Source organism: Mytilus galloprovincialis, chromosome 9, assembly GCF_965363235.1.
Source record: "Mytilus galloprovincialis chromosome 9, xbMytGall1.hap1.1, whole genome shotgun sequence".
NCBI lineage: Eukaryota > Metazoa > Mollusca > Bivalvia > Mytilida > Mytilidae > Mytilus > Mytilus galloprovincialis.
Genome location: NC_134846.1, coordinates 91,452,881 through 91,475,062, shown reverse-complemented (window position 1 = coordinate 91,475,062; position 22,182 = coordinate 91,452,881). Strand labels below are relative to the sequence as shown.

Sequence of the window (22,182 nt, the reverse complement as noted above, 5' to 3'; positions counted from 1 at the left end):
TCCAAAATATTATCTCCCCTTAATTGTAAGATTGCAAACATGTATATTTTAGTCAAGATTTTAGTCAGCATAGTAATTATATGGCTATTATCAAAGTCTTAATTTGAATGTTATATAATTATTCTTGTTATTCCTAGGGTATAATTTTTCACAATTGTCCAAAGAAAGACCTTGGTCTCATAACCATAAAATGGACACATATTTTGATACTTTAAAATGTTTTCCTTTTTATGTCATGTATGTTGGTTATTTAAAACGAGGGTGCAAATTTCTTGTACATAATGTACTGCAATAACAAACCAATTGAACAAAGCAGCACAAAAAAACAATTTAGCATAAAGTAGCATGCACTTTCATATAAATGAACACAAGCAACTGCAAACATGTTTCAACAGTTACAAAAGTAAGCATGTCAAGCCTAAAGCAAATAAAATAAAATGGCTGTAGCCAATAAATACAACTTGGATTCAACCCTAGACTATAACTATTCCTCCGAAATAATTTATCAATTAAGACATTAAACATTTCAGCCCGTGGTTAATATCCACATGAAAAATAAATATATAAGTGCATATTTAGAAAGTTGTCTGAAAAAGAGAACTGATTCCCTTTTCCCTTTTTTCAAATTTTTTTTTCATTGATTCATGGATATTTAATTATTTTTTAAAAGTAAAATGAGCAAGATATTTTATATTTTTGATTATTTAAATGAGAGTAACATGTAGGTTTATAGTTTTAAGATTGAATTCATTGCTCATTTGCATAATTATTAACAAATGCCAGCTCATAACTAAAAGCACATAGGAGCACTTGTAAGAACAATTCAACACACATATACTTACACTCATTGTAGTATTCTAAAATGTATAAAAGAAATAATAAATACATCAGAATTGGTAGAGATATGTACAAATATGCTAGCAAAGTATATGTTTTTTTTTTACTGAAGACAAAGAAGCAGATATATGAATCAAAGTCAATTAACTTATCAATAGTGTTAACAGTATGTGACGGATTATATGAAAGGTCTATGCAAGTTAGCAACAACGGAATTGCTTGCGAATATGCCACTGGTCTCTTGAGCTAGTGCGTGTTTCAAGGATCACAGTGACTCCTAAGTGACGAATGCGTGTTTTTAGTTTTTCTTCTGACCTAATCTTGTATGCGATTTTTGCAAGTTCATTTCGGGCTTCCTTCATGCATGGAGGCAGATCATCTACCATGCGGATATTCTTGCCGGCTAAAAGTGACCCAAGTGATAAAAATAGCTCTTTATCTGCATAGTGTATAAATCTAATTATTATCGGATTTGGTCGTTTTTTTCCCTCCTGAATTCTGCCTAGCTGGTATTCTATGAGCATTTACAAATGGGAAGCTTTCTGCTTTAGCTTTTTTCATTTTTAAATAATTCATCATTAAGTCATCAATGACTTTCCAGATGTTTTCATCCCTCTTTTCAGGCATGCCATACACTAAAATATTATATTTGCGGTCGCGTCCTTAAAAATGGTACTGCCGACAAATATATAAATTCCATCTTCAAAATATGCCGATGAAAGTAAAATATAAATATGCTACCTGCCAAAGGTACTTTGACCACAGTCGAAAAACTATCATATTTTGCAGTTTGCCAGCAATGGCAACAAACCTGCTGCTTTATCAAATCGTACCAAATCGACGAAAACGTGTCATAAAAAACATATGGTCATGCAATGGATAGCATATTACCAAATGCTATCCATTGCATGAAGTCCCCTATATCTACTTCCATCTATTTCTAGATCATGGTTACTAATTCTGAATTTTGTCATCTGAATTCTCAGATTCATATTGAATATAAACAAGTAAAGTTCAACATTTATATTTCTCTAAAAAAGTCTGTATGGTCTCAGTTTATTTCCAAATTACATATTTTACTGTCATCGTTTAAAGATGAATACCACAACTTATCATACTTTAGTTTTAGTTTGTTTGAAATAAATCTTTTCAAGTTTGATTACATATTTAAAACGTGCGATAAATATATGTTTAAGTATTTTGCTAATGACCTCATAGAATTAAACCAACTGTTCTTGCTATGGTTTGATAGGGATTTTCATGCCAGGATAGCTTCAGACAATTATGTGTCCTCTGTACTTGTTAAACGTGATAGGTATGAAAAGTATATGTTATTAATGTATTGAGAAAAAACATATGGTCACTTGTTCTTTTATATATTGCAAAAACCAATATGTTCTTTAAATAACATATTTCTTTTTGATTAAACAATCTCTAGCCTTATGTTTAATATTTTTGCAAATAGTTTTCCAAGTGCGCTTCCATAGGTTATACCCTGTAATTTGAAGGTTCATCAGTACAACCAATTTAGAATATTCGCACTATAAAATCCGTTTGCCCACATAGTACAAAAGGAGCCAGATACAAATAAATATTTTAAACTTGTTAACAGAAATGACTGGCTATCTATTAGCATTTCATTTAGGATCATGTCAAAGCCACTTGACTTCTTGGTTTTTTTTTATGTGTATATAGCTTCAATTACTTCTTTATCATAAATTTGAAGTCAAGTTTTGAAAACATTTTCTCTCTTTCTAATTGCCTAAATCGTTTAACAAAATTGTTATCGGTTGTATTAATTTTCCTTTTATTGAGCTCTTAAAAATAATCAAACCATGTATTACTTGGAATGACTGGAGATGTAGATTGTGTTTACATCTTAAGATAAATCCTTTAGTAAATTACAGTATTGATGAGGTTTTTTTTCATGTAGGTAGTCAAGCTCATCTATCCCATTTCGTCTAAATTCCTGTAATTTCTCATTTCTAGTTTTTCTGTACAATTTTGATAGCGAAAAACAAGATGTCCTTACAATTGGATCTTTGCGAAATTTTAAGGGAGTTTTTCCGTAATATCTAATTGTCGTCTTAAAGCTGTAAGAGGAATGCCTAACAATACATGCAAGCTGGGACTATTCTATTAGTTAGTCCCAGATGTAAGAGTAATCAGTATTGCTGACGCAGTAATGACAATATGTTACACAAGTTGAATAAAATCTGTAACACATAATAATAGAGGAGTATTTCTTTCAATAGGGTCTCAATCGACATACACAGAAATCTTGGTAAGAATTTAGTCTTAGTCACATGACTTTTCAATTAGTTGTTATTGGCTTTGAATTACAAAAATGTATCTGTCAGTAACTGCGGGTACTCCCAGATCTGTACTGACTGCCTCTTTTGTTGTTAAGATTTAAAAGTATCCGGCCGCGCCAACTCTGTGTTTTTGGAAGATCTACTAGTATTTTTATTTGTATTTATCTAGTGTGTTAAGCTTTTTTCAACTGTCAGTTTCCTCGATTGAATCGATTCACATTGTTATTTCGGGGCATTTTATAGCTGACTATGCAGTATGGGCTTTGCTAATTGTTGTAAGCCGTATGGTGACCTATCACTGCCCAATACCTCTGCTGGTGGAGTATCAGACCCTGAGAGTATCATCAAATCAGTAGTCATTACTTCGCCACTGACTTGATTCAACAAACTTTACTAAAAGGAGTAGGTCCGGTAAGGGCCGATTTTGGCCTCAAATTTCAAGTTCATCTAACGAAAGATTTTGGACACTTTTTAAACACTTAAGTGTCTATTTCAATTAATTCAATAAGTTTTTGGGAAAGATTTTAACTGATTTAGTCATTAAAACGCTCCAATTCAAGCTTAAATATGAAAAATCCATCAAATATGCCAAAAAACGTCACTAATCAGATGGTTTTTGTCAACAATGAAAGTGGCCGCACCCGTGTTCATCCTCAACGTTTATATATGTTATGTGTTATCACTAAATACAACTTGCATTTCAATATTATGAATGAACACGAATGCGGCCACTTTCATTTAAGACGGAAACCGTCTAAAATTTAAATAAAATGCTAAAATTGTGAAGATTTCAGTAATTTAGCATGACTTAATGATACTAGTACCCGATATATGTACATTGTATTGTCAAAAACAGCCCATATTTATGTAGCAGATGCATTCTACTTTCCAGTAAATATCTAAAAGATTATATTTTCACAATTTTGTAAAACTACTATATTTTGGGGCCAAAAAGGGGTCTTACTGAACCTTCTCCTTTGCTGTTTAAAAATTTTGAAATTTTTAAGAAACTTAGGTTTCAACTCCCTCAGGCAAAGTTGGCTTTAGATGAATTTTGCTATTTATTTCAGGTATTTTTGTCATATAGCTCAGCAACGGTTTCGGTATTCGTACATCTTTGGACTTCAAATGTTTGGCTTTGAGCGTTCCTTATGAAGGTAAGTCCAGAAAAGCGCTCCGGACGCAAGAAACTATTAAACGTGTTGTTTTCGATTTTTTTCTATAGTTGTTAATTTTTGTAGCATTTTGGTCTCTTGTGGTGAGTTGTCTCATTGGCAATTATACCACATGTTCTTTTTATATAAAGGTAACTATATCAATCAGAGCTGGCACAAAAGCGTATTTTTCAATTTAGCCAGTACCCGTTTTTATAAACAGTACTGCAGAAAAATATTTAGATTCCATCTTCAAAATATGCCAATGCAAGCAAAAGAGTTAGTGACGTTTTAGAAAATCTCTACTCGTTCAATTTCCGGCCATGGTAAACAACATTTCCGTAAATGAGGATGTGCTATCTATACCGGTGCATTACGTTTGCGCACATTACTATTACATTTGCGTGCATGAATCAATATGTTTGCGTGCATTTATTTGACCGGTAAACTTAGGTAAAAACAGGTTATAACACTTATTTATCTATCAATTTATTCAACAATTTACAAGTAACCTTTCCGTTAGTCTAAGATCTGTTCTCACTAACGAGAAGGTGGAAGTGAGATATCAAGCAGGATAAGTCCGATTTATTATCATGTTTATATTCTGTCAATATGGAAATTATTCCATCATATACTATACATGATTTTTACACGGTTACAGAAAAAAATCCATGTGTGTGACTTGTCGCAACATTTCACAGAAACTTAAAAATTATTTACTGATTAAAAAACGGTACTTTTAATTTCGTTTAAACACTATTCACTGTGAAATATAAGCAATAAAAAAACATGTATGCCTTAATCTTTAACGGGATTTATCATGATCACTTTAACTTTTTTTTTTTTTTTTTTTTTTTATCTTTTATGAATAAGTACAATTATATATCAATTATTTAAAATAAAATAAAAATAAATTAAAAAATCAATAAATTATCAAAAATTTAGTAATTTTTTATATTCAATATTTTTTGTTATGTATTTTACATTTGTTTTATCCGAGCTTTCCTGTAAAATAAATACATACAAATGTTATAAAAACACTGCGCGCAAATGTAATGCGACCCGCTCGAAATAAGTTTTCTACAGGTACAACCAAACTTCAAAACATAGTTTTTATACCTGTAGAAACATTCAGAAAAGGTTTTAAGTAATTTGTGGTAAAAGTTAATTAAATCCAGCAAAAAGTCATATGCTATAGCAATGTTCATTTTTCCGGCGCTGGAAATATCGTGAACTATTATTTTGTCGCTTTCTTTGTTAAGAGATAATTTCAATATTTACTTTTGAAAAGAACTATGAAAATGAACATTTTATTTATCAACACAAACCAATCATATCATTAATCTTATAGTTCAAATTATTCTTATAGGTCAATAAGAAAATAACACTTATAAAATTTTTATTATTTTAAATAATTGTTTAAAACATTTCTTTAATTTTTTGAAGGGTTTGAAGAGTTTGCTCGACTTGTAAGTTATTGTTCAATTTAACTGTCTTGCGCGCGGGCGTAGTAACGTAAACAATTTTTTCCAAATAACCCGAGTTAATAAAATCGAAAGGACCCGCAGTGTGCTACTCGTGTAACCAATGCATGTAAAATACCATAGCATTACAGAAATAACTGCATGTACTCTTACTCTTTTTTTTTTACAGTACTTTGTAAATCCCCACCCCTGTTCCACTGGAATTATTGTCAGCTTATTCTATATATAAGCATGTTTTCCAACACGTTTAAAATAAATGCAATAAAACTAATTTTTGAATGTATATTTCGACAACCGTGTTATTACAAACATTATACATGTTTTAAAAACAGAAAAAAAACCACACGGTACTTTTGGACAAGAAATCATTTTTTCTTAAACTTTTAAAATTCAAATGAGGTAGGGGAAATCAATATTGATGACGTAGCAATGACAATCTGTTACACAGATTTATATTTTTATTCATCTGATGAGTTCAGCCTTTTTCCAACGGATTTGTATAGTTCGTTCCTATGTTGTACAGGTAAGGGGGTGGGATCCTGTTAAAATTTGATGTTTCTTCCTCGTTTGAACTGTTTAATATTGTCATTTCGAGGCATTTAAGCTGACTATGCGGTATGGGATTTGCTCATTGTTGAAGGCCGTACGGTGACCTATAGTTGTTTATTGCAATGGCATTTTGGTCTCTTGTGGAGAGTTGTCTCATTTTTAATCATACCATATATTCTTTTTTTATATAAAGGTAACTATATTAATCAGAGCTGGCACAAAAAGCTTATTTAACAATGTTGCCTGTACCTTAGTTTATTCAAAAATATCAAAATTCTATTTTCAAATTATGTCGATGCAAGCAAAATATGAATATGCTACTTTCCTAAGGTACTTTGACCACAGCCCACAAAATATCATATCTTCTAGTTTTCCAGCAACGAGTAAATACCCACTGTTTTATCAACTCGTACCCGATCGATGAATACTTGTTAATTTTGTCTCAATAACTCAGCTGCTTTTTTCATATTTTGGTTTAATGAACTTTTTATTTTTACCATTTGTTATCGAGGTATCCTCGCCATCGAGGTAGGTGGAACACGTTTCGGATCAAAAGGTTAAGTTGATGACGTTTTAGAAAAACTCTACTCTTTTAGTTTCCGGGCATGGTGAACAAACAACATTTCCGTAAAAACAGATACGTTCAATGACATCTCATCATACAACTTTCAACAATGATTAAAAAAAAACTCCAGTAATAAAATCAACGGTACTAATTTTGTTGCACCAGATGCGCATTTCGACAAAACATGTCTCTTCAGTGATGCTCGTGGCCAAAATATTTGAGATCCAAAGCTTATATAAAAGATGAAGAGCTATAATCAACATTGTGAAATAATTAGAAAAAGAAGACCATCAGACGGGTTTTGGTTCAAGGATAAACGAGACAAAAGTATGATAGACATCAACCAACGACCAACAGTGGATTACAGAACATGTCCTGGCTTGTTTTCAAAAGGTTTACCGATAAAGGTTTTCAAGTAAGGAGCCTGTTTTTCAGTAATTATCGTTTGTTTATGTTTTACACATTTGTTTTCCGTCCATTTTTTATATAAATAAGACCGTTAGTTTTCTCCTTTGAATTGTTCTACATTGTCATTCAGAGCCTTTTATAGCTGACTATGCGGTATGGGCTTTGCTCATTGTTGAAAGCCGTACGGTGACATATAGTTGGTAATTTCTGTGTCATTGTGATCTCTTGTGGACAGTTGTCTCATTGGCAATCATACTACATCTTCTTTTTTATATTCAACTGTAAGTATTCATATATCAGTACATGCAGTGACAGTAGTAAACCAAGACAACATAAAAACAAAATGTAAAATCACTCGGAACGGACTTGACTATCAATTCGACACGAACCACAAAAAAGAAAAACACAAAATACGACCTAAAATATAGATCTACAAATGCTTGCAGTTGCAGCTTGCAGTTGAAACCATTTTTAGATCACCTGGCCAAATAGTAGTCAATTTCTGTGTCATTTGGTCTCTTGTGAAGAGTTGTCTCATTTGCAATTACACCACATCTATTTTTATATCTACAAATAGGTTCATACCGTAGAAATTGTCAGCCAACTCCTTGTTAAAGTTATTTCACTTAGATGTTGATTTTTACCAATTTTTAGCGTTTTTGAATTAAATCTTAAACATTATAATAGACAGATTGAAAGTTAAATAAGCAAACATAATCAGTAAGACAAGATCTACAATTACGACAATGTATTGGAAATAAATCATCCGACATATCCTTGGAATTATTATTCTTTAATGTTGATTTTTTTTTATCATTTTTAATTTTCATGATAATTATAATAGATAGATAGACGCTTTACATCACAAAACAAATCTTTAAGGTAAGATATATTAACAAGTTACATTTCATTGATACAGGTTGTAGGCTGTCACTCTTTATATGAGTGGTTGCCAAGTGGCTGTCAATAAACAGGATGAGCATTTAGTCTGTTTCTTTCTGTTTTGAGCAAAAACTAAAGAAGATAAAAAAAATCAAGCAGACTAAATGCTCAGCAATACTAGATCCACAAAACAGAAATTTTTGTCATGAAATACCAAAAATACGGAAATTCAAAACGGAAAGTCCCTTATCAAGAGAGCAACATAGACCTTTTAGAGCTTCTAGTAAAATATGTCCTTTAACCCAACACAACCTAATTATTTATCCTATATTGATGCCAATTCTACAAGAAAATCGTCAAGCACTGCACTCGCACTAGGTTTCAATCCTTTGGGAATTCTTGCAATTCGCTTAGAACATTTTAAGCCAACAAGGCTTGTATCTTCTTAATGAATTGAATATCGGTACACTTGCCTAAAAATGGTAATTTGATATCGATCGAAGCATTTAGCATTATGTATTAACTCATTAAAGAAACCAGGGTTACACTTCTATAAGCCATACACGCGTTTCGTCTACAAAAAAAAAACATAAGTGAGGCTAGTATCAAAAGCGTTAAAATGCAGAAAATTAAAGTATGAAGTTGAAGACCATTATAGACCCTAAATATAAAATAAGGTAATATTTTTCTGGACTTAAACATCCGTAATGTATTATATGTATCAAGTCACACGAGGGAAATGATCTAGATTTAACCGAGAAAAAATACTTTTTAATAATATGTAATTTAATGATAAAAAAAAAAGAACAATGACACACTTAATAATTATGAAACATTTCTCAAACAAAGCATGGTTCATCTTACTGATAAATACGTCTTGCTCGTTTTTTCTTTTTCGGTAGGTCTTCTGTAGGTTTCACCATATCGACCTGTTGTGTCTCATCCTGACGTGTTACTACTATTGTCTTTCTAAATTTCTTTTTTGATATATAATTACGTGATAACTTCAACCTGTCTTTTGTTGTGGTATTATTTGATGCAATAAAATGACCAACAGCCTCTCTCCAGAAGCTTGCTACAATGTTAATGATGCCGTATGTGGACCGCACCGGCTTTTTCCTAACTATTGTAATACCTACGTTTAATGTTGCATTCATCATCGTCATTAAAATCCACAACAAAAACAAAACAAAGAAGAAGTAATAGGCTCTTCCCAGAACCGGCTCCACAGAAAACAGATCTTTGATGCTGTTTTTACCAATAATAGCGTTAACCAATGTCGTTGATGACACAAATAAGTTTTTGTATGTTTCTAGATGCCTGCCAAATATTAAATGTCCAAAAGTTACAAACGCTACGTATACCATAACAAACATTACAAAACATCCACAAAGATCACGGCTCACGTGAGCAAGTACCTTGCCAAATTGGTTTATTCTTTTACTGTAGCTGAGAACTCGCATGATTCGGAATGTTGTAAGAAATATAATAAATGCCAAGAAAATGTTAAACAGTTCGTCCCATGACGCAATATGACTAAAGTTGACGAATTTATTCTTATGATTTTCCCATTCTTTCATTGCCATATTAATCATTATCCATCTTCCAATATACATAATGGTAGCAACAAAGAATAACATTATGATTAATATGTCAAGAACATGCCATAGTTCTTTCCACATCTTCTTACCGTATCTCCGAAACCAAATATATTTATGAACAGAAAATACAATTATTCCAATCAGTACAATAATTTCACAAATAAAGATAAACAAACCAAGACTTCCGACATGTTGGTAAGGTCGAAACGGTTTGATTAATGTACTTGCAATGACCCCACCTGTTTCCGGAAATTCGGTCAAAAACGAAATGAAAACAAAAACATTATCATCTACGTTGTACAAGGTGAATTCTGTAAATATGGCTCTCGTTTTACGATCTATCCACGTGTATTTATACAAATCATTGAGAACTAGACGTGAGATGTTGTAGTTGACAATGAATTCTGCTATGTATCCACCCCCGCCATAGGTAGAATGTAATCCTGTGACCGGAAGTCCCCAAATATCAGCAGACGACACAAAATTCCAGGCAGCATATGTCATATTATAAACAGCTTGACCTCTGACGCAGTGTCGAGACTCCCAGGCTACACAATAGTTCCCATTCTCCTCTCCGGAAATAGAATATTTATCATAACAGGTAAAGTTATCCCATAACTGTGTCCTACATGGCTCTGAAAAAGTCAATAACAACTTTTATATCAAATGACTTTCAATAAATAATTCAGGTGAACATGACACCTACCAAATGCATTGCAACATCTCAGTTTAAACTATTTGATGGCTTACTAATTACAATAAGTTTTGCATTTCGTAATCAAGTTGCGTTTTTAGTTGTTATCTTATATTCACTCGGGAATAATATTCTGAATTATGTTAAGCCTGTCAACACTCATGTTCATGTATCGTAGAATCATACACTTAAGTATACGTTTAATGTCTAGGTTAGAGCATTCCTGATAGAGGTAAATATAAAAAAGGCTTAAGATGCAACCAAATAAACTCATCATAGCAATAGGATTGAAAATTTATATTAACGCCAGACGCGCGTTTTGTCTACAAAAGACTTATCAGTGACGCTCGAATAAAAAAATGTTGAAAAGGCCAGTAAAGTACGAAGTTGAAGAGTATTGAGGACCAAACATTCCTAACAGTTTTGCGCAAATAAAGCTTAAGTAATTTATTCCTTAGGTAGAAAAGCCTTAGTATTTCAAAAATTCAAAGTTTTGTTAACAGTTAATTTATAATTATGAATTTATCAATGATAACTCAAGTCAACACAGAAGTACTGACTACTGGGTTGGTGATACCCTAGGGGAATTAAAACTCCATCAGCAGTGACATCGACCGAGTGGTTGTAAATAAACTCATCATAGATACTAGGATTGACATTTTATATTAACGCCAGACGCGCGTTTCGTCTACAAAAGACTCATCAGTAAAACTCGAATCAAAGCAATGTTAAAAAGGCCAAATAAGGGACGAAGTTGAAGAGAATTAGGTCATATTAAGTTTATTAATGGGATTACCAATATTATTTGAGTGAAATTTGCCAAAACATTCAGGAACAGACACAATTAAGATGTAAGCTGCAATCTTGAATTTCATCAGTGAGAACTGGTAATTAAATTCATCACAGTAGTAATACAAATAAAGATGCTTGTATTGTTTACCTTGAACTGCTCTTAGTTGTCTTAGTCTCATTGGACCAACACGAAAGTTAACTTGGTCTTGTACATATAATCTTTTATTGGCTTTCAGTTGATCTCCATTGGAATGGTAACGTGGAAACAGAAACGGAATAAGAGTCTCGTCGATCCATGTATATAAGCTAGCTGAACTTGTAACCTGTAAAATATTGTTATAGTTTATGATATATAACAGAAGTTATCAAGTGAATTTTCTATATTGTGGCTTACGTATACATATTGAATTATTACAGATTATACGAGCTACAGATAAATGACATATATATTTGCTTTGTAACTCAAAACAAATGACAAATAGTTATCAAATATACCAGCCTTATAATTTAATACGTCAGACGCACGTTTCGTCTACATAAGACTAATCAATGACGTTCAGATGAAAATAGTTATACATCCAAAGATGTAAAAAGTTATTGAGAATCAAAAATTCCAAAAAAGTTGTGCCAAATACGGCTAGGGTTATCTATGCCTGGGATAAGAAAATCCTTAGATTTTGGAAAAATTTATAGTTTTATAAACAGGAAATTTATAAAAACTACCATATAATTGATATTCATGACAACACCGAAGGGCTTACTTCTGGGCTGGTGATACCCTCGGGTACGAAACGTCCACCAGCAGTGGCATCGACCCAGTGGTGTAAATAGTTATCAAAGGTACCAGGCTTATACTTGTATACCAATTTAATAATCGTAAAATTAAACGTAATGATAGGCAAACAGCAAAGTTAAACACTCAAATTTTTTTTAATTCTGAAATTAGTTTGTCCAATATTTTTCAATGAATAAAGTCCTATAAAAGAGGGACGAAAGATACCAATTCTGGCAGGATCAAGTAGGAAATGGGTAAAATTTCGACAATAAGGTATTAATGTTTGACCACAGTTGGACAAAGGTATTATAAAATACGCCAAGGTTAAGGCTGGCGTATAACGAAGGTAATATTATAAGATTGTAAAGTGGATATTCAGATCAGTATCTATAAAAAGATATTAATATGGTACGTCAGATGCAGATTTTCACTTTATGAGATTTTTCAGTTGCACTAAAAGTTGTACGGTCGGTTATTTCGTTCAAAACATTATCAATTTATAACATTAAAAAAAGGTGAGCCAAACCTAAACATACCTTTGGCAACTATGTTTATAGTTGAAAACAAAAATAATAGCTATACAAAAATGTTTCTCCGCGCATAATGCGAACCTTTACATACGCTGATTGTAGTATCATAAATGAGATTTATGCTGTCGATAAATCTCATATAATCTTACGATTTTGTGACACTAATTTACAACTGTTGTGTTTATGTACTTTGTATTTTGGGATAGTTTTGTATACAGATGTCACTAGTAAGAAATAGATCTCAACACCACCTTATTCGTTACGTTCGCCGCGACATAACCTTTTGTGATGAGGTAGCGTTACGCAAACTTGTCTCTTGTCACAACCTTGACTCATTACATTATAGAAGTGTAAAAACCTCTTTGCTGCAAACCCATGCCTCATCATAGGATATCTCACTAGGTGTATGGGTGTTTATATGGAATTATTTGCGCTTCGTCCAAGATTTATCCATGTCATGCACATACATTACACTGTACTTGAAGATGTACCTGGTTGCATTCTCCTCTTAATATGTTTCCCCATTTTTTATATTCCAGATTAAAAGGTACTGTGGATTCATTATTGTTCGTTTAATACCAATTGTCGTTGGTTTCGTGGGACAGGAGAACCACGAATTGAAATGTACAACGAATTGCACAAAACATAGTCTGTGTTTACCGATATTGCCAAAAACACGAAATCAAATATCAACGAAAGAGCCAGTTTCCCTCAAGGCACGAACATTGATGCGCAAGAAAGTTTATAAATTCACAGTATGGGCTTTACTCATTGTTGAAGGCCGTACGGTGACCTATAGTAAATTTCTGTGTCATTTTGGTCTTTTTTTGACAGTTGTCTCATTGGCAATCATACCACATCTTCTTTTGTTATATCCACAGTACTTGAAACAGGAAAGACAACTAACCTGATCATATTTCAACGTTGAACCTCCAACTGAGATGCTATTCGATGTAACAAGCTGCTGTTCTAGCTGATTTTTTACATTATACCATCTCGAGTCCCTGTTACTAAAACTGACACAATACAAAACAGCAAGGAATATAATATATAAAACTAGCTCTGTGAATATCTCTTGCATTTTAAGGCGCTGCTGTCTTTTTTCTTTTAATCTAGCAACTGTTTCGGATTTAAATGGAGCTTGTGTGGCTTTAAACACACCTTAAAAGACATAACAAATCAAAATTATGAAATGTAATATATAATTCTGACATTTGATATTATAAGGTTTTATTGACTTTCCACTTTCTGTTATATACCTGTTAGTTAAGTATTTGTGTTACTAATTTTACATTACAAGTAATATTAAAATATAAGATTTTCCAGAATTAAACGTAGTCAAACTAAAACCCAAACACTGTTCTCAGGTAGACTTTATGTAATTCGGGTACTTATAACAAATTCCTCTACTTTTCAAAGCTTTTCTTATAAATATTATTTTTCCTAATGATCTATGTTGTCAATACGGGGAGAATTTATGCGCCTGTCATACAAATGAGTGGTTTAGCTAGCTATAAATCCAGCTTTATTCCACCATTTTATACATGGGGATATGCTTGTACCAAGTCAGGAATACGCTTGTTTTCAATTCGTTCGATGTGTTTTAACTTTTTTATTTTGCAATTTGAAAAGGGACCTATTGATTTGAACTTCACTTAAAGCTCGGTACCTTTGTTATTTTACTGTTTTAAAACCACATTAGGATAACTTATATATATATGTATAACCTTTTTTTATTCGGCCATTACAAGGATGTATCATTTTACAGAAATAAATTCTTTTTAGTACACCAAATGCTTATCGATTCCAAAATACTATTAAAAGAGGGGCGAAAGATACCAGAGGGGCAGTCAAACTCATAAATCGAAAATAAACTGAAAACGCCATGGCTAAAAAAAAAAAAAAAAAACAAACAAACAATAGTACACATGACACAACATAGAAAACTAAAGAATAAGCAAGACGAGCCCCACCAACAACTTGGCATGAACTCAGGTGCTCCGGAAGGGTAAGCAGTTCCTGATCCACATGTGGCACCCGTCGTGTTGAATATGTTATAATAAATCCGGTAAATATTCTAAAAGTCTTAAAACTGCATGAAATAAACAGCTCTGGTTAAAGATTAAGATCTGGGAAGGCATACAGGCGAGTAGTTAAAAGTAATGGAACAAAACGTTGGTCATAGATGTTTGATACACTTTGGAAACACCACATCAAAGATACTATTTCGTTCATGTATCAAGATGTTTTATCATCATGTGGGCTGCGTCGGATAGAAATCGACCTTATGCACATCAACATCTATACATCTTTTTAACCTATTTCGGGTTTGAGACAAGTTTCAATGAAAAGTACGGGACTGTTAGCAGGTTGAATTTTTCATCGAATGCAACAAAACGGAACAAACTTCATCATTAATTTCATTGTATTTCGAATATGAATGTTCCGAAATCAATCAGAGTTTATTACATGTTCATATTTACATACACTTGCATAAGGTCGATATCTTTTAGACGCAGCTCATGTGTTGTTGCATAGTTTACTCGGTATACACCTCAAATTTCATTACTAGGGTTAATTTCAGACTTCTGTACAGATTTTGTCTTGCTCATGTTGCATGCTTGATAATATTTTCTTTATCTATTTCTGTAAACATTATTTCTACTAAAGAGTAAAGAAAACAACTGTGTTAAAAGTTAGTCTATGAATTGATTTATGTTGTTTTTATATTAATTACATGTTTCTGTTAATTGATGATACGCTCTAGAGTATTACCTCAGTATTTCAAACGAAAATGGATGATATCGGGAACCATAAGCTTGATCAATATATATTTATTCAATATTCATAGTTCAATATAAACAAAGATTACCTAAAAGATATGACAATGGACTTGCTGCACGTCTTTTGGTCTCTAGAAGAAGTTTCTCTTGGTCGTATTTCATAGTTTTCTTCTTATAACTCTTTACAATCCAAGAAAATATGACTGACATCAATATAATCTAAACAAAGAAAAACATCCTGATGTTTCAATATGAAGGTACATGTATACCTTTTATTTTAAAGAATATATAAAAAAAAAACGTAGATGTGTCAGAACGACATTAATGGCCCCGTCTCAAAAAGTTGAAAAAACACGTGTAGATACAAACATGGTAGTCTCACATACCAAAAATCAGCCCAATATCTTCAGGCGTTTACAACAATTTTGGTATAACTGTGATTTTCAACAATTTATCAAGGTCCAAAGCCCGTAATTGTAGCACAAATTATTGGAGCGGAACGATACATTAGCTTAATCTGTTACTTATGATGTGTAACTCACAAACCAAAAAAACAGCCCAATATCTGAAGGCGTTAAAAAAAAGTCTGTATAACTGTCATTTTCAACAATTTGTCGAAGTCAAAAGCCTGTAAATTCGACAAAAATAAGCGGAACAAAACGAAACTCAAACTTGATTTGTAACTCATCACGGTCAACTGACATTCCAAAAATAACCCAAATATCTTAAGGCTTTTAGAAAAAAAGTCCCTATAATGGTTTGTTGCGGAATGACGGACAAGGTTAAAAATGTATTTATTTCAAATAGCTCTTACGTACAGTTGTAATTTCGTCAATGATATAATTGGCTTTAAAGGGTATAAGTCCAGCCAGATATATATTGCATTCGTAACCTATTTGTTTTAACTGACATGAAGTGTTACTTCCGACGTATAAAATAGAATAACAAATAGAGAGGTCCAAGGAAAATTGTATAGTCCATAAGCAACTGGCAAAATCCAAAGACCAAGCACACCAAACGAATGAATAACAACTGTCATATTCCTTACTTGCATTGGAGCAGGCATTTTCATTTATAGGACAGTGTTTTTATAACTCCTTACCAAGGAAGTACAAAATATTGCTGACTATTTAACATGTATAATGAAACCTAGATTTTCTTACCTTAAGGGGATCAACTAAGAGTATTGATTCGATGAATGACATAAAGAAACATAGCAGCCATTCCTCTGACTTTGTCTTTCCCCATTCCATGCTATACAGAATTAGAAAAAATCCTGATGTAAAGACGGCTAATGTTACTATTCCCCATGCAGCATATCTACACCAAAACGGAAGTGAAAATTCTGAATCGTCTGTAGCATCTGCGTTAATGTCTTCCGCATCGGATTTTAGTGTCATTTCAGGATTGTCTTCAGTATTTGTAAAGGTTTTCTTCTCATTTCTTGAACGAGGTTTGGAACTTCTAAACATATAAGATACTAACAATATTGGAGGTGCAGCAATAATTGCACTGACAATTGAAATATATATCCCAGAAAGTGATAATTTGACGGGTCCAATTATAAAGCGACTTCCTGTGTTTTGTCCATAAAACATTGCATTTGAGATCATAGTAAGAAACAGCAATGTCAAACAACAAGCCAATCTTTCTAACCTTGTAAAGTTGCTGTCTTCAGGTCGAATGGCAACCGATACCCATAAGTGATTGTCTGTTGTGTTTTGTCTAGTTTGTTCGTAAAATAAAAATGAGAATTTGTGTTTATCCAACTTATCTGAAACAGGAATGGCACAATCAATGCAGCCATCATCGTGGTCCAAAGAAAGCCATTGATCACATATAAACAGATACCTGTCAATTAAAAGAAAGAAAAAAGACGATAAAGCTATTATCGGCACCTTTAATTTGAAATAATAAAGCTTTTATGATCTACCAAATAACGGCATACAGATGATTACAAGACATTAGCATGTAAAATATAAGTATTTTTGTTTATTAATATGTTGGTCTGAAATATTTGTATTTCAGCTTAAAACCAAGCATTTCCTGCAAAACTTTCAGCTCAATTTTGTCATCGATATTTACTTATGTTATTAAAGAATTTATAACAAAACAAGACTACGTGATGTATTTCACAAATATCTTAATTTGCTTAGAATATCTTTTTGAGTGATACCTTAGCTTTCATTTTGTCTATAAGCTATTTGTCAAATGACTATTTGAGCCAATATATGTCAATGTAACATGGTAATGACATCAAAGTGTTATTCCTTTCAAACTATAGTATGGGCTTAATTTTTCATCTTATTGCAACCATGATCATTCAACAATATGAACAAATAATATCTTATAGGTTAAATAATTTTACCATTTTGCAACTTTTATGGGCCACAAATTGTCTCTTTTCATTACTTCATTAGCATATCAATACAGAACAGAACAAACCAGAATATGCAGCTAATTACTCATTTAAGGAGATAAATAATTAAGTTTGTAAAAGAGGGGCGAAAGATTTCAGAGGGACAGTCAAACTCATAGATCGGAATTAAACTGACAACGTCATGGCTAAACAATTAAAAGACAAACAGACAAATAATAGTACAGAAGACTCAACATAAATAACTAAAGACTAAACAACACAAGCCCCAACAAATAATGGGGTAGATCTCAGATGATCCGGCAGGGTAAGCAGATCGTGGTCCACCAGATGCACCCGTCGTGTTGTTCATGTTATTACAAACCCGATAATAACCTAATTCGGTAGGTGACATTGAAAGCTTTACCTTCCACCAGTTTGTACATCCTCCAGTATGATTTTATTAAGATACCATGATGCTGCGTGTCCTTGTCCACTATTATCATGCCAAATTTTTAATACTGTTGGGTCATTTATTGGTTTAGCAACGCTCATGACAAATTTCCGGATGCTACCAACATCAAAACCCTATAATATAAACAAAATCACTTTGTTAACCCCTTCAAATATTAATTTGTCTGTCCGTAGCCTCGTCAATCATTATTTTGTGTCACATGTCATGTTTTCTATTGTTTGAAAAAATTGCGGTGTTCATGGCAGACCTTTGCATTGCTTATATTAAGGTTTGTAAACATTCTTCAATGACTATGGACGGTTAATATATAGCAACATATAAATATCCATTGTTAATAACTGAATGCTGCCCTCTAGATGTTTTATCTTATAGTTTTTCGGTTGTTTTTTCATTAAAATATACTAATAACTTAATTTAAGTCATAGCAAACAAAAATATTTTTGAATTCAAAACTGACATTTAGTAACTAAAAACACTATATAGAACACTATATCAAGACCTTAAACTTATCATTTATGGGTTTCATTTCTAACAATACAATTTCTAACGATGTCATTAACTGGCGCGTCCTATCATTGAAGTAAGTAAGGTGTTGAATTTTACCAATTAGAAAATTATTTGTCATAAATCTGAGCATAGTTATTGAATCCGTCTTACGATGTACATGCATATGAATGTAACTTTAAAATTTTTTATTAATTTTCGTTTTACCGTTTATGATGCACTTTTTTATCATAATTTCAATCAATAGTGTTAACTGTGAATCCGTGCTGTCGACTTCAAACCAAAGGCTCAGGAAATATACATGCTCTTTTTGGCATCTGTAGCGCTATGTTTAGTAGTAAGCTTTTAAAAATCGTAAATGAACTGTATTGTTAACCTCTGTTTGTTTTTTGTGGTTACATAAGCAATCATTCCACATTATGTTTTTATAACATTATATTTTAAAAAGAGAAGTAAAAGACTTCTTTTAAAAGGTTCAATTTTATTCCTACATATGCATCATATGAATCATAAGAACAGATTGATTAAAACAATAAGCAGTTAATACTCACTCGATGTGTTTCGTCATCTAGTAGTCGTACATCTGGTTCATAAAAATGGCTTTTCTTTGGTTTGCCATCAATTATCATAAAACCTATTCTGGATTTTGTTCCAGCATTTCTGTGTAGTCCTGTGAACACCGTCAGAATGTACAAGTAATCATCGTAAGGACCGTTGTCACTTAGGTATGATAATGCCCACTGCAAGATTTAAATTACAACTTACAAGAAAGGTTAATTTGATTTTTTCCCATTTTGGTAAAGAAGCTACCCGTTTGTTTTTTTTTCAATAAATAGACCGTAATACAGTTTGATTAATTGATTTTTGGTTGCATTTCCAGTGGAAAATGTTATATGCATGTTCAGAACAAAAACAAATAAAAAAGGCAAAAGATAGGTCCTATAATTAAGGTCGTCCGGGATGAAGGTCAGGGAATTCGGACTGTCGACGGAAAATTATGATATATTGGATATGGACAGAAATTTGGCCGTACAACAGGTCACCATTAGACCCTTTAAAGAATTGTTTCAATGGTTCTTACAATCAACCTGCAGAAAGTGTGGTACTTTCCCGACACGAGGCATAGGATTAAATGTCAATATTTAGATAGGACGTGGCTGAGTTCATCACGCATAGCCAAACGAACGACCCACTGCGGTTTGCTGTCGGTTGTAAGAATACCATAGTGACCATATGTATATATATACACATGGAAAAAAGTATTGCAACACCTTGATTTTTTAAAATTTGAAAAATCAGCCTCTTTTTTTGGATGGAATATAATAAAATATGTGTATAATATTATTGAAATATAGTTCACGATAACATTGGCATTGAAACGAACAAAAAATGTTAAAAAAAAAATGATTTATATAACCACAATTTTAATAACAAAATGAAGTGTTTTTTGTACAAAAAAACGCATTTTACAACTTTCACTGTAGTCGAACTTTACAATGTCAGACATTTCAAAATTAATATTCAGATGACTGTTCACATCATGGTTGATCGTTATACGCCAAAGAATTAGTACTTTGTGCGCAGACTCCATTCAAACGGATAACCGCATCTTAACGTCTTCTGATTCCTGCCATAAATCGACTAATTTGTTGCTAAGGTAGCAGCAACCATTTCTGATGAAGGGAATTGTTTATTTCATGTTGTGTTTGAACTAAGGTGTCCTTTCGCTCACTTTCCGCCCAATAGTGTCCCAAATAAGCTCAATATGGTTCAAAGCCGGGCTACGATCGGGCCAAGGAAGATGAACCAAATTCCATTTGAACATTGGAACTTCCTCCACGATGCTAATTTCCAACTTTGGCGAGCTCTGCACTACATTGGATACGGAAAACTGTAAGTCTGCTCGTTAGCAAAGGTCTCCGAAATGGTATTATCGCACGGTAACCAGTAGTGATGAGTTGATCTCGAACAGTTCTTGTTCAAAGGCTCTTGTATGGCCACCACTCTCATTTTAGGATTGTCTTGTATGCAATGGGTTTCCTTCTGACCAACCTTCATTATGCTTGATTTTCTCTAGCAAATGGTATAGGTAGTCTTCATTATCTCGGAAGGTCTTTTACAACGTTTATTGCCTGATTTTTATTCTCAAAACGACTTTAGTGGAATGGTGATGACCAACAATGCGTGCAGTTGTTACAGCGACATCCCTGCTTCTCTTATGCTGATAATCTGCCATCTTGCTGCAGTTAAGAGTTGTCAAGGACCCATTATAGGGTGTCAATCACATAATTTTAAAAACTTGGTTATTTAAAGTGCTGAAAACAATGAGGATCAAAACATCTTTTTTGCTGTTTATGGGTACAGTAGCTGCATGTGCAGATAAAAAATTATCGAGTCGATATTTATTGATTAAACTCAGGTGATACTTAAATAATGTTTAACTAGTTCTATTTTACCAAATTATATCACAAAAAAATAATGAGTGGTTTTTTTGAATTCAATTTCAATTTGGTGTTGCAATACTTTTTTCCAGGTGTATATATTAGTCAGCTCTATGTGGTACATTTAGATGTAATTTTCATAAGTTGTTGACTTATGACGACGTCTCTCCTATTTCATGACAAATATGTCGTTGTTCCAGCAGATAAAGCCTCTAATAATATTGTCTTCATATGTAAAAACCATTATTTGCAAAGTTTCACAACAGAGCTTGGAAGAAATAGAACAACTTGTAATCATACATATTCCTTAACATCATTTACCAAGGACGAGATTTTACAAAATCACAAATCTGTCCTTCTTTCTTTTGAAATCAAAAACAAAGAAAACGAAGAAAATTTACCATCATTATACTGGATACCAAAACTACACAAAACTCCATATGAAGAACGATACATAGCTGGATCGTCAAAATGTTCGACTAAACACCTTTCTTAAATACTGACTCCTATTCTTTCTACAGTTAAAGATAGGCTTAAAAAATATTGTGATAGGAAGTATCCTACCAGTGGTGTTAACTAGATGTGGATTCTCAAAAATTCGAAAGATCTACTGCTTAATCTTCGATCACAATCTTTGCAATTTTGCAGCAACATGAAGACTTTTGATTTTTCTACCCTTTACACTACTATTCCCCATGCTCAGTTGAAAGATCGACTCCACCATCACATTTAACAGAGCTATTTCAATAAAAATGGGAATCGTAGACATAAATTTCTTGTTTTGGGTTAGAATAGTTCATATTTTGTAAAGAACCACACTGAATCTACCAGAAAATATACTGAAGATGAAATTATCAAAATGCTTGACTTTTTTTTTATCGACAATGTATTTGTTGAGTTTGGAGGATTCATATTTCGGTATTCCAATGAGTACTAATTGTGCACCCTTTACTAGCCGATTTGTTTTTGTACTCGTATAAAGCAGAATTCATTCAAACCCTTCTTAAAGACAAGCAGAACAAACGCCTTGCGAAATT

The 22,182-nt window shown here is 32.7% G+C and overlaps 2 protein-coding genes across 2 annotated transcripts in view; both read right to left on the bottom strand.

The window, feature by feature from the left end:
- Window positions 1-22,182, bottom strand: part of LOC143046352 (glutamate receptor-like) — a 244,169-nt gene that overhangs the window by 157,442 nt on the left and 64,545 nt on the right. The window lies entirely within an intron of this gene.
- Window positions 17,070-22,182, bottom strand: part of LOC143046351 (uncharacterized) — a 30,098-nt gene continuing 24,985 nt past the window's right edge. Inside the window, exons 15-16 of the mRNA XM_076219479.1 lie at window positions 19,256-19,444; window positions 17,070-17,220 (exon numbers count right to left, since the gene is read on the bottom strand). Coding sequence (XP_076075594.1) covers window positions 17,203-17,220; window positions 19,256-19,444 — 207 coding nt within the window. The 3' untranslated portion in view covers window positions 17,070-17,202. The remainder of the gene's footprint in view (window positions 17,221-19,255; window positions 19,445-22,182) is intronic.